The 16,669-nt window shown below is 38.4% G+C and overlaps 1 protein-coding gene across 2 annotated transcripts in view; it reads left to right on the forward strand.

The window, feature by feature from the left end:
- UMAD1 (UBAP1-MVB12-associated (UMA) domain containing 1) overlaps positions 1-16,669 on the forward strand; it is a 222,907-nt gene that overhangs the window by 129,056 nt on the left and 77,182 nt on the right. For both annotated transcript variants that reach the window (XM_042918811.1, XM_042918801.1), the window contains one exon: positions 12,503-12,576. In XM_042918811.1, coding sequence (XP_042774745.1) covers positions 12,503-12,576 — 74 coding nt within the window. The remainder of the gene's footprint in view (positions 1-12,502; positions 12,577-16,669) is intronic.

Raw genomic sequence — 16,669 nt, forward strand, 5'->3', positions numbered from 1 at the left:
TAAGTTTAAAGCACATAAACCATCTTCAATTTTCCTAACTTTAAGATGGCAAATAGTTATACTGTTTAACCAGTCATGAAATGAGCGAATCCTTCTTTACAAACTGAAAGAATTGTAGATTCTTTTGAACATTACAACTATTTTTAGAGACATTTTGTATCACAAATATATTAGTATATATTCTAATGTGGTACTATGTTTTTTTTAAAGAAGATATTGTAAAATTTATTAAATACACACCAGTGAACTTACAAATACAGCACTGAATACCATAAGATACATAAAAATATTTTATCAGAAGTCCTTTGGAATCCCAGCTACAATTCCTATTTCATGCCATTATCTTAAACTCACTGTAACTACATAGAACCCAGTAAAAATCTCTTCTCTGATTTCAAAGTCACTATTGACTCTTTGTCCTTTTGGTTCTACCGTTAACAAACTGCTCAGAAGTGTTTCCAAGTATTTTACAGCTGGTCTACCTCTTGCTTCCTTGTTACAGAAATCTTGTCCAAACTTGACATCAGAGCTGTGCTTATTGATCTCTCCTTAAGCCTTTTGTTCAACCTCTTTCACCCAGTCCTAAGCGCTATGAATAAATTTATTTCCTTTGACCAACCATGGTGCATCCTCTTCAGCTTCCTTTACAACGTCCTTTTGACAATGCCACGTTTGCAGCAATGCATCAGTCAGAAAATAGCTATTTCCTAAGGGCCTACCATGTGCATTCTTGGTACCGGTCACCATACTAAATGCTGGGAGTATTGTGACAAATAAAATAAACACCTCACTGCCTTGGTGGAACTGTCAGTCTAGTGGGAACAACAGCTAATTAAACAAGTGAGTGTGTACAGTTAAATGATTGCAAATGTGTGAGGTGCTTTGGAGAGGAACAAGAACATACGGGAGTGTGGAAAGGGGGCATGGGTTACGGAGGTGGAAGCTGAGATGTGAAGACTGAATAAATATTAGCTGATTGAGGTGTGGGTTGAGAAACATTTCAGGCAAGGAATGGTCTTTGCCCTTTTCATCATCACTTTTCACCCTATAATGAAGCAAATTCTCTTACTGTTATCCATGCCACTCATGGTCATGAATGCTTCTTCCTTCTTAATAGGCTTTTCCTTTTCACCTTTCTGGTTTTGTACTATTAGCCTGTTTTGGAGCTCCTGAGGTCCTAGTCTCAGGCTTTTAAAGTCTCATTTGCCCATTGCCTCCTCCTGTTACTCTCTTTTTTCCTTCCATTAACTCTGTTAATCTCATAGGTGGGATTTCTGTGGGAAAGCACAAGCCAGCAGTGAGCACCTTAGAAGTGATTTGTTAAAAAAAAAAAAATTGAAAAAAAAAATTTAAAGGGGCGCCTGGGTGGCTCAGTCGGTTAAGCATCTGACTTCAGCTCAGGTCACGATCTCGCGGTCCGTGAGTTAGAGCCCCGCGTCCGGCTCCGGGCTGGTGTCTCAGAGCCTGGAGCCTGCTTCTGATTCTGTGTCTCCCTCTCTCTCTGCCCCTCCCCTGTTCATGCTCTGTCTGTCTCTGTCTCAAAAATAAATAAACGTTAAAAAAAAAAGTTAAAAAAAAAAAAAGAAGTGATTTGTTGACATTGAACCCCTTCCCCTGAACACCTGGATTTCATTGTCTACAACCTCCCCTCCTCATCCTAGTGACATCAGAGCTTAAGGTGATGGAAAAATGTCTGTTCCCTAAAGGAAGTTTCGGGTTTTTTTGTTTTGTTTTGTTTTGTTTTGTTTTGTTTTGTTTTGTTTTTGCTTTAGAGCATTAAAGGGTATGCACGTTAACTGTGAGGTTGTATAATCTATAATTGTGTTCTATCTGTATATCTGGTACTTTATATTTTAGGTTTCTTGATTCAAGTTACTCAAAAGTTTCTATTTTTATAACCAGCAGTTGAGATGTTTAAGTACAGCATATTGGTATTCCCCATCACTAACACTGTGCTGTTTACTGTGAGCACAGATAAGCTTGCAGGTACATGTCGACAGAAACAACTTCGTTGTACTAGTGCAGAGAGGCCAAAATGTGCTCTCCTGACACTGGTTCTTAGTTTTTACTGCAGTGCATTGGAATTGGACAGCTACTCAAACTGTTGCTTACAGCCAGGCCCTTTATTGAGCCATAATCAATTCTGTGGCAGAGAGACAGAAAACACAACTTCCTTCACTTGATTTTCCTTTTTTCTTTAAATATGTGAATTTATTAAAATAACAAGAATATGGAATAAAGATTAATATATATGAGAACACTTATTAAAGTGGAACTAGAATAAATTATAAAATAGAGTATTAACCAGTAGGAGACATATCTTTAACTTCTATCACTTTATTGTTCTAAGAGGATAATCTATCTTATTTTTAAAATGTTTTATATTTAGGGGCACGTGGGTGGCTCAGTCAGTGAAGCGTCGCGATTTCAGCTCAGGTCATGATATCATTGTTTGTGGGATCGAGCCCCGTGTCGGACTGTGCGCTGGGCTGGACTCTGCTGAGCTCAGCGTGGAGCCTGCTTGGGATTCTCTCTCTGCCCCTTTCCTGCTCGCAGGTGTGCGCACGCGCTCTCTCTCTCTCTCTCAAAATAAACATTTTTTTAAGTGTCTTATATTTAATTGTGGTAAAATACACATAAATTTTACCATCTTAACCATTTTTAAACATACAGTTCAGTAAAGTACATTCAGAGTGTTGTTACTCATTCTTTGCAAAACTCATACTCTCGTGCCTATTAAAACATCTTTCCATTCCTCCCTCCCTCCTGCCCTAGCAACCACCATTCTACTTTCTGCCTCTATGAATTTGACTATTCTAGGCACCTCATATAAAGGGAATCATACAGTATTTGTCTTTTTATGACTGATTTATTTCACTTAGCGTAATGTCTTGAAGGTTCATTCATGTTGCAGCATGTGTCAGAATTTCCTTCCTTCTGAGGCTCGATAATGTTCCATTGTGTGCATGCATCATATTTTGTTTATCCATTCATCTGTTGATGGATGCTTGGGCTACGTCCACCTTTTGGCTCCAGTGAATGCTGCTGTTCTAAACATGAGTGTACAGATACTTCTTCAAGACCCTGCTTTCAGTTCTTTTGAGAACTTACCTTATTGAGCCCCAACCTTAACACAGAGACACGTACTCTCTACGTATTTAAACAATGTGGGAAGGAAGGAGAGGAGGAGGGAGGGGACAGTCATTCCAAAAATTAAGCAGATGGTAATCTGTCAGCCATCTAAGGTTATCTAAGTCTGTTTCAGTGTTTCTCCAAGTGTTATTCATGAACTACCTGCATTAGAATCTCCTGGAACGCTTGCTAAAACTTTTGACTCTTAAGTGTTTCACCAGAGTTCACAAGTCTGAATGTCTTGTGAGACTCAGGAATTTGCACCCCCGGTGATCCTTACACACACTGAAATGTGAGACGTACTGCCCCACTGGGAGGGAGATGTCTCAGAATTTACCTGTGTTAATGCATGTCAAGGCTCTGCTCTCTGCCTGACTGTGGGGCACATTGATCCCCGGCTATCCCATGATGCACTTTCTTTTCCACTCTGTTTATATATTTAAATAAATAAATGCACTTTCTTTTCCACTGTGTGTGTGTGTGTGTGTGTGTGTGTATATATATATATATATATATATATATATATATATATATATATACTATATAAGTTTTATAAATATAGCAAAAGGATGGCCAGGCCTGAGCTGGCAACCCTAAACTTTGATCTGGGCCCTTTTTCATTCAAGGCCCTTCTTCCTCAGGATGCTAAGTGGCGATTCACCGTGGCTGTCCGCCTGCTTCAGTAAGGGGCCAGTAAACAGGTTAGGACTTCCTCAGGCCTTGTGGTGTCTAGGTTTACCTGTGTTCTTAAAGGGACCACTTCTTTTTTTTTCTTATGTGAATATTTTAAAGATAACACAGTATATTGTGATCCTCAGGATAGTGATTTCACACATTTATGTTGTATAACCAAATGACAAGTGTGACATCTTCAATAAAACCAACCAGGTTCTTCTGCATTTTGAAATCAAACTCTAGGTCTTTATCCAGTTACCACATCATGCCACCTCATCCTATCTGCCATGTGTAGCTTTGCTTCTAATTGTGATCTGTGATTTGCAAGTGATTCATTTCTTTTAATACCAGCTTTTCTTCAAATAATGTGGATGTATTTTCAGAAATATTGTCTTCAGACTTTTGTGTAAGTGATATAAGACCATGTTTAATATTTGACTAATGATACTGATGGATATATACATATGCACACACACACATATGTATATATACACATATATATGTGTGTGTGTGCATATGTATGTATATGTGTGTATATATATATATATATATATATATATATAATGAAAGGCACGGTCACTGTAGTGGGGGCAAAGCCCTATTAATGAAATTTGGTTTTGTTACAGCTGGCCACCTTTTTCACAGGGTGCTCCATGAAACTTTCTATTCCTTAACAACTGGGGACTCCCATAATTTTTAGTTTTTGGCTTATTTCTACAGCCAGTTTTTGTGATTTGCATTTGCTGGAGTTGTAATCCCTTCCAGAATGTAAATGCTGTGAGCCTGGGGAAAGGACTGCACTAGTTCACATGGTGGCCAGCATGATATATGTACACAGCATGTGTTTAACAAATATTTCTTGATTGAATGAAACTTGAAGCTGATTAGATTTCATATACCGGTCTTATTGTTTCTGCTAGAAAGTTTCATTGCAGTTTTCTATTAGACTAAAACCCTTCTATCAGTCTGAGAACTCCATTTCAAGAGATTGAGAAGCTTACCAATCTAATATCTCTGATTGGGCCAATTGATGCTACGTTTGAAACATACATTGGATCTCATGGGATCACTTATTTTTCTATGTTGAAAACGGACTGTAGAGAACCCCTGACATCCACCAGTAATTTCACAAATTTATTCTGTTGGTTGGTAAGGAGACTGAACACTCTGTGAGTGACATGATGTCAATATGTCTCCTACCTAGGGTGCATTATTAGTGATAGATCAATGCCATCATTTTACCTACAACAGGCATCGCATTTGAGTCTGTGTCTCAGGATACCAGATAACCTAGTAGAGTGAGCCTACCCTTTTCTATTTACAAATTTTGGCCTCAGGCCATACACACTGAAAATCCTTTTTGTGTCAGTCCTGTTTGTTTTCACAGAGCCTATAGAACCTGTTGTCAGTGGAAGGCTCAGAGCAGCCCTTTGTAGAGCTTTCTTTCAACATTTTGCCATCCAGAGTCAGGAATGGTCAGCCGAACTTACTCTTGTAGTATATAAGTATATTCACATTGAGGAAAGAGAGTAATAAAAATCCTTTGAAGGCAGATTTGTACAGCATAATGCAATACTGTACAAAATTAATTGGGGGTGGGGTGGGGTGGGGCTTTTGCATCTCTAGTCTTCCAGTCCAAAGGTAAGAATACCTGGGTTTAACTGTTGAACATAGTGTTACAGCTTAATTGATGTTTCTGGTTGCTTTGAGATCTTCCAGAAAAATTATTACCCATAGCTACAACATAACAAGACTCAGACCTAAAGATATCTGTGAAATCCCAGGAAAAGTTAATTAAGAGCAGGCCAGTAGGACTGATCAGTGGGTCCGACCTCAGATTTGCTGATATTTTTACTTCCCTGAGTAAATGTACTTCAGTACTCAGTGTGACCCTAAGTTCTTAAAGTAGTAAGCAAGGTTTTAGCTGTGTGATTTTAATGGCAGTCAGAAGATTAAAATCTAACATGATGCCTAAAAGTTGTATACAAATATATACTAAGATCCACACTAATGTTGTAAAAAGTAGATTGTTCTGTTGAACCCTTAATTCTTTTTCATATTTTAACAAGCATTCGGGGGTGCCTGGGTGGCTGAGTCAGTTAAGCATCTGACGTTAGCCCCGTCATGATCTCACATTTGGTGGGTTCGAGCCCTGCTTAGAGTCCTGTGCTGACAGCTCTGAGCCTGAAGCCTGCTTTGGATTCTGTGTCTCCCTGTCCCTCCCTTGCTCATGCTCTGTCTCTCTCTCCAAAATAAACATTTTTTAAAAATTTAAGTATTTTAACAAGCATTTAGAATTCATTCTTTTTATCAGCCATTATTGTGTGTGTAGAACTTTCTTATCTGTTCCCTTCACCACACCCTCCACAGTCAAATAAACAGATGTTTATTGACTTCTGTTATCAGAATGATGCCACTGTATCAGTTGTATCCTGTCCTTAGTGAATTTGGGGCATAATAATTTCGGTAATATGTTCTTGGTGTCCTCTTAATTTGCTCTTCTTTAATTCCTAGTCAGCTTGAACCCTTTGCCATTTTGGTTTGCTAACTTCCCTCTGTGGCTTGATTCTTTTTTTTTTTTTTTCCCCCTTGGGGTTAGAACAGTTGTCATCAGAATACAGCAGTGGGCTCCTGGGCAGGGCATGTCTTGAGCAATTAGTACTTGTGCTTTCTTCCATTCTTGATTATAGTGGAAAACAAGGAGCAAAAGGATAGTATTGGAAAACATGGAAGGGAAAACTAATCCAAACTGGAGGAGACTCCAGTGTGAAGTGTATTAGGCAGAGTTGGAGAACTCAAGTTTTGATAAGTAATGGGAGGCAGCGTGAGATTATGTAATGATCTGGCATTGTCAGTGGACTTGGATTCCAACACTGGGCCTGCCATTCTTATGTGGATATAATAAAGCCTACCTCACAACACTGCCAAGAGCACTAAATGAGATTACACATGAGGCTTCTCCTATCCTCTCTCCTCTGGGGCGGGCAACAGCAACAGCTATGTGACAAGGGCAGAAGCACAGAGGACTATGCTTAAGACGAAACCTTTATCTTCCCCAACTCTACTCCCCGCCCTGGCTTCTTTGCAGTTAGCATTTAACATGTTCTCTCGTTTTCATCTTTGTAGCAGCCTTATTATGTATCATTATTCCCATTTTTCTGATGAGGAAATTGAGGCTCTGAGAAGCTAAGTACCTTGCACAAGGTCATGGATTTGGTAAAGGATTAGGGTCGAGTTCTGTCAGATTCCAAAGCCATTCCCTTGACACACCGGGCTGCCTCGTATAATGAGTGTGTGACTGAAGAATGAAAAGGAGCTAATGGAGTGGCCATTCCACTGTTCTTTCCACTACTTCACTTGGTGAATGACTAATAAGCAAACACTCCCAGAGGGTATTTGCATTTTAAAAGAGGAGCTCATTAACCCTAATGAATCTCTAATTGGCGGAATATGTGGGGGAGATATTTCTGATCACTGGGGCTTTCTCCTGTGTCTTCAAGGTGCCTGGCTCTCCTGTTCTCCTCTATGGATTATCAACTCTTCTGGAATCAGAAGTATGTAGTAGAATGCAGACACATCCTGCTAGTCCGCCCCAAATGCCATTGGATAAACTGACAAGGGGGTTGTGAAAAGATAGAGAAAAGAAAATAAGTGTAGGTTAGCACTGTGGAAAATGACTCTTCGAAAGCTGAATAACAAGTTTGGCAATTTTGAGGGTCTACTGAAGAGTCAGGTAAGAATGATATATTCCCTAACCAATTTTAACTTTAGAAATGTTCTATCAGCATTTCCCATGGTGTGTTCATAGACCCCTGTGAAATGTTTAATAGGTATCAGTGAATACAATGCTCCATAGTCAAATACATTGTGAAAAAAAGTTGTAAAGTTCTTTACTGAAGAATTTCTCACAGGCTTTAATATGTTAAAGTGCATTGGAAATCAACTGGAAGGGAACGCATTCTGCAGATTTTTCTCATACTTTTGACCATAGAAATATTTCTTCCATGTGAACCCCTCGAAACTAGTGTTTTGTAGACTGCATTCTCAGATAAGCAGTTCTAGATAATTCTTTTCTGGTTAAAAGAAAGAAAATAGTTTTCTGTATTCACAGCTTTTCATATTTAGGTAGGCTCCAGCCCTGTCCTCATCAGCCCATTCCCAGTCCTGTTAGACCCTAGGGTCTTCCAGCAGGTACACCTCTCTTCTTCAGATAAGATCTAACCAATTGAGGGGGGCAAACCCCAACAAGTAGAGACCAAATTCTCACTTTTATTGCCTATTGAGCTGATGTTAAAGATCTGTCAAGGACCAGATAGGTTTCTGAACCCCAAAATTAGCTTGAGCCCCATCCAGTTGCAGGAAATGCTGGGCTGGAGCAGGTTTCCCCAGGTGGGAGGAGGTCCCTGTGGAGGGTCAGAGCAGACAGAACCACATGCTGCCTGGAGTCCTCTCATTCTCAACAGAAGGGGAAGAGGAATGGGCAGAATCACATGCACAAGGTCCCCAAATTACCAAGCGATGGATGGGATGGTGGAGGGAGGCCTGGGGTTAATGTTACTAGATTTTCTTCCACATTGAAGGAGGCCTAAGAGTAAGGATACTCCCCCACCCCCTCTCCTGCCAAAACAAGTGTCCTCTGGGTAACCCAAATAGGCATTGGGGTTCCCCTTCTGTCACTGGGGATTTCTCTCCTTTTATCCTTCTCTTTATACCTAGTGCTCACTCTTGACCACCATTTCTCCTCTCCTTTGACCCAATTCACCCAGTAGAATAGGATCGTGATGATACCCTAATGACCATCCCCTGTCTCCTCCTATAACTAAAACCTAATTCAGCTTTTTATCCTAGAAAAGATAGAATACATATAGTCTCTAAAATAGGGATCTGGAGGGACACCTGGCTGACTCAGTTGGTAGAGCCTGCAACTCTTGAGCTCAGGGTCATGAGTTCGAGGCCCATATTGGGCATTGAGATTATTTAATAAAAAAATAAATAAAAATAATAAACCCCCAGAGATTAGGAAACTACAGCTTGAAACTTGTTTTTGTAAATAAAATTTTATTGGAACATAGCCACATTTGTTACTTTATATATTGTCTCTGACAGTTCTCAGCCACAAGGGTAGAGTTGAGAATTTTGTGACAGAAACAGTAGGGCCCACAAAGTCTAAAAAGTTTGCTGTCTAGGATATCATTGCCAATATCTAATCTAAAATATGGATGATTTTCACTTCAGCCCTTTGAGTTCCAAAAGGGCTTCCTTAGTGTGTATATTTAGGCTTTATTGTTTATTCTAAATAACAACTACATTTTAAACCAAGAAAATTGCATGGTTGTAGTATAAGAGGGATTTTGCCTTTTGTGAAAGTGTTTCCAGCCTTAGAAACTTCTGGAAAAACATCAGGGGGACTGTGTTTGCTTTGAAGGATGGGAAGGAAGGAGAGAGGCATCATCAATGGAAAGGGAAGAGAACAAATAATCTATGGGGCTTATGGAAGAAGAAAAGAGTAGAGAGAAGTGTTTAGGGGCCCAGCGGGTTGGATCAGCACAAGATCCTGTGTTCAAAGCTCCCTTTCACATCCTTGGGCTCTTCTCTTCACTGTTCTCTAACTCAGATTTGATTCCTCCCACCTTGGCCCACATTCATTGGAACCTTCCACCAGACCACAGAAACTCTAGAGGTGTCAGAAGGATTCTAGGTCCCACTGTGACTGCCTTCTACTTGGGAGATTTTGGGCAAGTCACTGAGTGCCTCTGCCCCTTAGGGTTCATTCTCCCTAAACTGGGGAGACAGGGTGGATGGGGAGGATGTCTTACTTCACCATAGTGAGAATCAAATGCGGTGCTATAAAAAAACAAAACAAAAAAAAACAAACTTGGAAATGTAGAGTTCTGTGAACATGTTGGTTGTTTGTTCTTTTTAAACAGCTGACTCGCAAATGAAAACTTGTAATCTATCCAGTGTATCAATTACAGTTAACTGACAATTTGAAAAATAAAGTACCTTATATCCCATTTGTCACATGCATCTTTATTTATTGTTGAAGTATCTAACTTTCATGTAGGTTATAAAAAATTAGAGAAAATAACTGAATTTTTCTCATGATAAAATAATTCTTCAATGAGAAGAAAAAAACCTTCAAAAATCATATTTCATTGTGACCTGTTCTTTTCCATTTGTTTGTGTAGTTTTCATTCTGTGCCTTTGTTTATAGAGAATAATCTTGCAGATGGCATTTTTCCTTGTAATCAGTTATTGTCCTATCTGAGTCATCGCCAGACATGGCATTTCAGTAAATAGTGATTCTACAATCGCTTCCAGGCAGATGTGTTGTGTGATGTCAGGAACACTGACTGATAACCTTTCTGGTTATTCAAGCAGTAGGGAGAAATGGAGAAAGCTTTGTGCAGATACCCAGCTTGAAGTCAGAAAATGGCAAAGGAAGTACAGACTTTGTGTCAAATGATTTTAGCCAAAAAGTGTTTGTGTGGCTATGGGATAGAGCAGTAGTCATTTTAAAAGGGAAAAACTCTTGCGTAAATGACCTTTAATATTGGACGATGCATATAATAAGTGTCAGGCATGTGAGTTATTAAACATACTTTGACCTCAATGTGCAGACCTTTGCATTACCTTTGCTACTTCACGCCGCTAGCCAAGGAAATGAAACTCCCCATGCATTGGTTTTGCCACCTATAAACTGGAGGTTGATTATCTTGTCCCTAACTTTCAGAGAGAAGATAGATTTCTGAAAAAAAAAGCTCTTTGAGATAAATGGTCAGTTTAAACAATCACTTGAAAAATCAATCAAAATGGTTTGACATGCTAGGTCACAAAAGTAGGTTGATGTAATTGGTCACTTAGTAGCTATTATCTTTATTATCCAATAGATACAACCCAAAAGTTCCTAATGCTTTGGTTTCAGTAGTATTTTTTATTTATAAATCGTTGTTTTTAAAATCCAATAACTTATACCACAATTATAGATCCCTAGAAGCAATACACTGTAGTGGTATTTAATACCGTTGTCTTTGAGGTGAGCATCTGACTCCCGATTTTGGCTCCAGTCATGATCTCACAGTTGAGGAGATCAAGCCCCACATCAGGCTCTGTGCTGACAGGGTGGAGCCTGCTTGGGATTCTCTCTCTCCCTCTCTGTCTGCCTCCCCAGCTGTGCTCACGTGCTTGGGATCTGTCTCTCAAAATACATAAACTTTTTAAAAAATGTTTAAAAAAATACAGTTGCCTTTTAAGTTTCACAAATATGTGTAGAAGGACCTTAACTGTATGCTCAAATATAGCTTTTATCACATGCCACCTAATATTTTATCTCAGTTTTATGGACTAGAAACTATAAGGAGAAGTTCACTAATTTATTCAGCTAGTATTTATTGAATACCTATTACGTGCTAGGTCTTGCCCAATGATAATGTTGCACATAGCTGAGAACGGAGCTTATAAACTGGAATATGCATCGATATGCTTGCATTTTAAACATTTGGTGGGGAGGACAGATACTTTATCTTAAGTAAATAAAATACCAATTTAATGCTTCACGATGTTAGAATTTAACTGGCTAATTCTTTAAAATTTCAGTGAGGCTCTTCCCTGATTATCGCCATTGGTATGCTAAACTTTTGTGTTTCATAAAAAAAAAAAAAAAACAACTTAAGCTCAGCCAGGACTTGCATACTTTGTTATCTCCAATCAAGACTTGTGACCTTCCTTATTAACAAATTCTTAACCTTTAATGTTGGCCACATCATCATCTATGAATCTTACAATCTTCCTTGTTGTGGGCATTCCTGAGCTGGCTTAATTTTATAGGAAGAGCAGTTTACAAATTATTAAACCAACCTCTCACTTTGCCTTAAATAAGTAGGCTAATTGTTTCTTTCCCTACCATGTTTTAATCACAGATCATTAGATATAGTTAATATATTAAAATAAGTCATTAATAAATTAAATTATGCTTATACTTAACCTATGTTTGTGTCTGTCCTATGTCCATGGAGTGAGCCTATTACCAACTTCATTTTGTAATATAAGCCACCCAGGCATCAGCCTTAGGAATCAAAGTATTAACTGAAGGCTAATTTATGAATTTGTTCATTGTTCTTTCCTTCTGTGAAGATTGTGTAACATTTGGTTAATTATTACATGCAAATATCCATATCTACTTGGAGGCAAATCTACAGACACACAAGTAAACACTTATAGTTACCCTTATTAAAAAAAAAAAAAACTAATATGGAGGGCAGTTCCTATTATAGAGACTTTTAATTTGAAAGTAACTTGCCTTATTTTCCTTAAGTCATAAACTCTCCTCACTTATTTGAAATATGACTTGATTTACAAAATATGAATTCACTTGATTTTCCAGAGTAAACCTATATCAAAGCAGGATACATCTCTGGATCTCTGGTTTACATTGTTTATATATATATATATATATATATATATATATATATATATATATATATATATATATATATATGGATGGATGATTTCTGAAACCTCTATAAAATTACTGTGCTTAAAAATTAAGTTACTTTGAAACAAAGGAAACAGTGGTTGCTTCCATAGTGTGAAACATATGGCAACAAAAGATATTTTAAATAAATTGAAGACACTTGGCCTCAATGGTGTGGTAAAGGTGTTTTGTTTTTTTTCTTTTTTTCTTTTCACTTCATAGGAGATACAGCACATGACCAAAGAATGGCAGCAAGAGGTAAAACTTCAGAAGAAGAAGGCAACCAACCTTTGGAGGTAAGTGAAACTCAGTAAGCCCTTTTGGGGCAAAACTCAACAAGTCACTCTGATTATATATTCCTCTGAGGATAAATAGTAACTTCTACTCTTGCTACATAGGTGCCAAGTACAAAGAAGACAGGTGATTTCACCAGTGCTAAGCTTTTCCTAGTGCTGGATATGGAATCTTTCAGTTGAAAAAAGAGGAAGAGAGCACTTAAGTTAGAACATTTGAACTATTTTTGAGTGATTATTTTCTAATACATTCGAATTAATAGGTAATACCTGAACCTATAAAGACAGGTTTGCAAATAACCTATTTAGAACTGTATTACATTACCATTTCCAGCATCAAAGTATATTCCTTGACAGTGTTCAGTAGAAAGACTAGGGTATTGGTTCTTTTCCACATGAGAAAATTATTTTTTCCTTGTGGGTACTTCAAAATGTAATTCAGATCCTTTTCATATACTGTGTAGAAACATCCTAACATTCTTTAATCACTAACATAATCATTTTTAAGATTTAGGGGGAATGTTAATTATTCGGGTAGAAGATATACCCATGAATTTTGGAACTTTCTACATGGTGACATACCCCTACTTAATTCTTCCTGTGGTACAGGAGGGTGTTGCTGCATACAGCTGGAGGGAGGTCGGGGACCTGGCCTGTTTGGTTCATCACCGTAGTCCCAAAGCCTAGCACAGGATAGGTAGTCAAAAAGATTTGTTAAATGAATGCATGAATAAAATCTTGATCAGTCAACATGAATCTTACCCAGTCTCGTGGTTTTAACTTACATGAAGACTGATGACTCCCCAAGTAAATCTCCATGAGACCTCTCCCATGAGCTCCAGACTATATCCAACTGCCTATGTACCATTTCACTTACAAGTTTCTAGACAGTTCAGGCTTTACGTGACCAAAGAAGAAATACTGATTCCTGATGTGGGTTCAAGCCCCGCATCAAGCTCTGTGGTGACAGCTCAGAACCTGGAGCCTGCTTTGGATTCCGTGTCTCCCTCTCTCTGTGCCCCTCCCCAGCTCCTGCTCTCTGTCTCTCAAAAAATAAATAAACGTTAAAAAACATTACAATCAAAGCCCCTAATGTACCCCTGCCTCTCTCTTCCTCACGCTCCACATGCAGCCCATCAGTAAGCCTGGTCATCTCTCCCTCTACCTGTGGAATCTGACTCCTTCTCAGCACCGACACCGTTAGAACTCGGGTGTGAGCCACCACTCTCACCAGGACTCTCCTTAAGTCCATTCTCCACACAGCAGATGGAAATATGAATGAGATCACATCACTCTTTGGCTTAAAACCTGCTGTCTGCCCACTGTAACTAGAACACATGCTGTATATTATGGCGGGCTACCAGGAGCAACACGTGCTCTCTCATCCCCATCCTCTCCACACCCCCAAACACCAACCCCACCTACCAGCTGCTGTTCTGTCCCCTGGTCATGTTAAGCTCCTTCCCACCTCAGCCTCTGCAATTTGCTATCCCTTTGTTAAGGTCATTCAGGTCTTAGTTCCAGTGTCATTTTTCAGGACTACCTCAGCTAAAGTATCTTTTTCCCTCCATCACTGTCACATAGCCCCATCTTATTTCCTGCACAAACTTTTATTAATTCTCAGATTATTCATTTATTTACTGTCTGCCTCCTCTGACTAGAATGAAAACAGACTCTGTGGGCCTAGAATAGTGTCTGGTACATGGAAGGTGCTCAGTAAATACCTGTTAATTGTAATCTAGATTTCCTGTAATGTCATCATCTGCCTGCCAAGTTAAAGGCCTAAAAATGTCATCTTGACTCACTGTCGCCAACATTCTTATCAAGTCTATCAATTCTTACTGATTCTACCTCACAAACACCCTTCCAAGTCTGGTTCCTTACTCTTCAGCTAGGCCTTTGTCTGTTCACTAGACTGTTATTAGATGAGCAGTGTCTTTTCCAAATCCCTTTCTGAAAAAAACAGCAGGTTTTATTACTTCAGGCCCCCCAAATGCCTTGAAACCTGCTAAATAAAGCTTAAGAACAAAACGCTGTTCATACGGCACCTCCTTTGTGAACTCTCCCTACATTCCCAGCCAGAGATGGCCTCAATGTCCTTGTACTGCTTGTGCTGTCTTTTATGACTTCACTATCATGCCAGTTCCTGGACGATGGAGCCTATACCTTTAGTTAACCAGCTTTAAAGCTTCAGCCACTAACCTAGTGTCAAACACATGTGGTGTGACAGAGAAGCCCTGTCATTGATTCTGGGGTGGATAAATGAACAAATCAGTTAACAAAGGGAAAAAAGACAGCAAATGCTGTCTTGTGAGTCTCTTCATTAAATCCTGTTTTTCTCCTTACACTATAAACACATGGGCTATATTTTTTTTTCATCACTGTAAAGTTTTCTTATTTCTTATAAGTTAGCCATAAAAATCTATTAATTTACACTATTGACATTCTTACTACATTAGCAAGGAAAAGTATGATTTCAGTTAAAAAAAAAAAAAAAAGGCCCCTGGGTGGCTCAGTCAGTTGAGTGTCCAACTTTGGTGCGAGTCATGATCTCACAGTTTGAGTTCAAGCCCTACGTCAGACTCTGTGCTGACAGCTCAGAGCCTGGAGCCTGCTTCAGACTCTGTGTCTCCCTGTCTCTCTGCCCCTCCCTGCTCATGCTGTCTCTCTCTCAAAAATAAATAAGCATTAAAAAAAAAAAGATATACGTCTGATTAAGAAATTGTTACTATTGTACCTTCACAGGAAGGATTCTCATTATTTTAGTTTTTAATGGCTATATAAGAAATGTTGAAATATTATTTATAATGAGAATGTTTGGTAAATTAGTATGGGTTCCATAATGTCTAAAAATAAGACTTATAGTTGCCAAAATAGAACTCCCTTTCCTAAGGACCTTTTGGAGAGGGTGGCTTTTAGTATATCAAAATAGGTTTTCTGGTGAGTTCAGATAAACATCGAGATTGCCTGCTATTCTCAAGGAATTGTTGGGCCTGGGGTGGAGAGACTATAAAGATAAATACAACTGTGACTCTCAGCTATAGAGGCAGAAATTCTCAATCTATTCATGGAAAATTAGAAAACCCCAACAATTACTATAATATAAAATGGAATAAATAAATTTCATAAATTCCATAACTACAAAGGTAAGTGAGATTTCAGTGAAGGAAGAAATATTAGGGAGGCCTAATGCACTAGATGAGCATTGAACCATGAACTAATGTTTCTTACTGTTTATACAGTTAATTCCTATATGATAAATTCCTGTGATATTCCTTGATAAAATCCTTCATTAAGAACATTTTAGTAAAAACTTGAAAAAAAAATTTTTAGAAATCTAGAAGCAAATCATAGTATGAAACGACTTTCTACACAGGCATTTCAATGATAGATGATAAAGGGTTAAAAAAGAATGTAACTCGGCCTATGCTGTACTGTAGCTTTAATGGTAGTTAAAATATTTTGTTAAGTACTGTGTGCTATTTTTCCTTACACCTCATAGCCCAAGTATACTTAAAAAATGTGTTCCCTCTCCAAATACAGCTCTCTCCCTACATCAGGACTCTAGCATCTAGGCGGAATATAATTTGCAAAAAGGGGGTGTGGTTTGGACATCAATAAGTGAATTTTTACAGATTTGGATTATGAGCTATGTTGATACATTTTTACACAAAAGACTATGAAAGGCAGCATATTTATTTGTATTAGTTAGTGGGACTTTTTACTTTGTGAACTGAAAATAATAAGGCATTCATTTCAGACAAACATTAATTTCTCAGTATACTTGTCTTATTCAGTCCCCTTCCCTAAATATTTTAGGGTTCCTTTTAATGATGACTTTAGTTACTACTGTTTCTACCTTGGCATACTCTCTATATGATCCCAAAGTATCATCACCTAAAATAGCGTAACTTAAAGAGATATCAAACCATGTAGTCACCAAACGTGGTTACTCTCAAGTTGTGCTTTAGTCTCTGTTTTTAAGAACCACTGGTAACTTTTAACAGAATTCATCATGTTTTTGGTGTGTAAAGCTTGAGCTCCTATAAACCCAGGTTTGGGTTCATTAAAATTAAAGTCATTAGACTCTAGCACT

Source organism: Panthera leo, chromosome A2 (assembly GCF_018350215.1).
Source record: "Panthera leo isolate Ple1 chromosome A2, P.leo_Ple1_pat1.1, whole genome shotgun sequence".
Lineage (NCBI taxonomy): Eukaryota > Metazoa > Chordata > Mammalia > Carnivora > Felidae > Panthera > Panthera leo.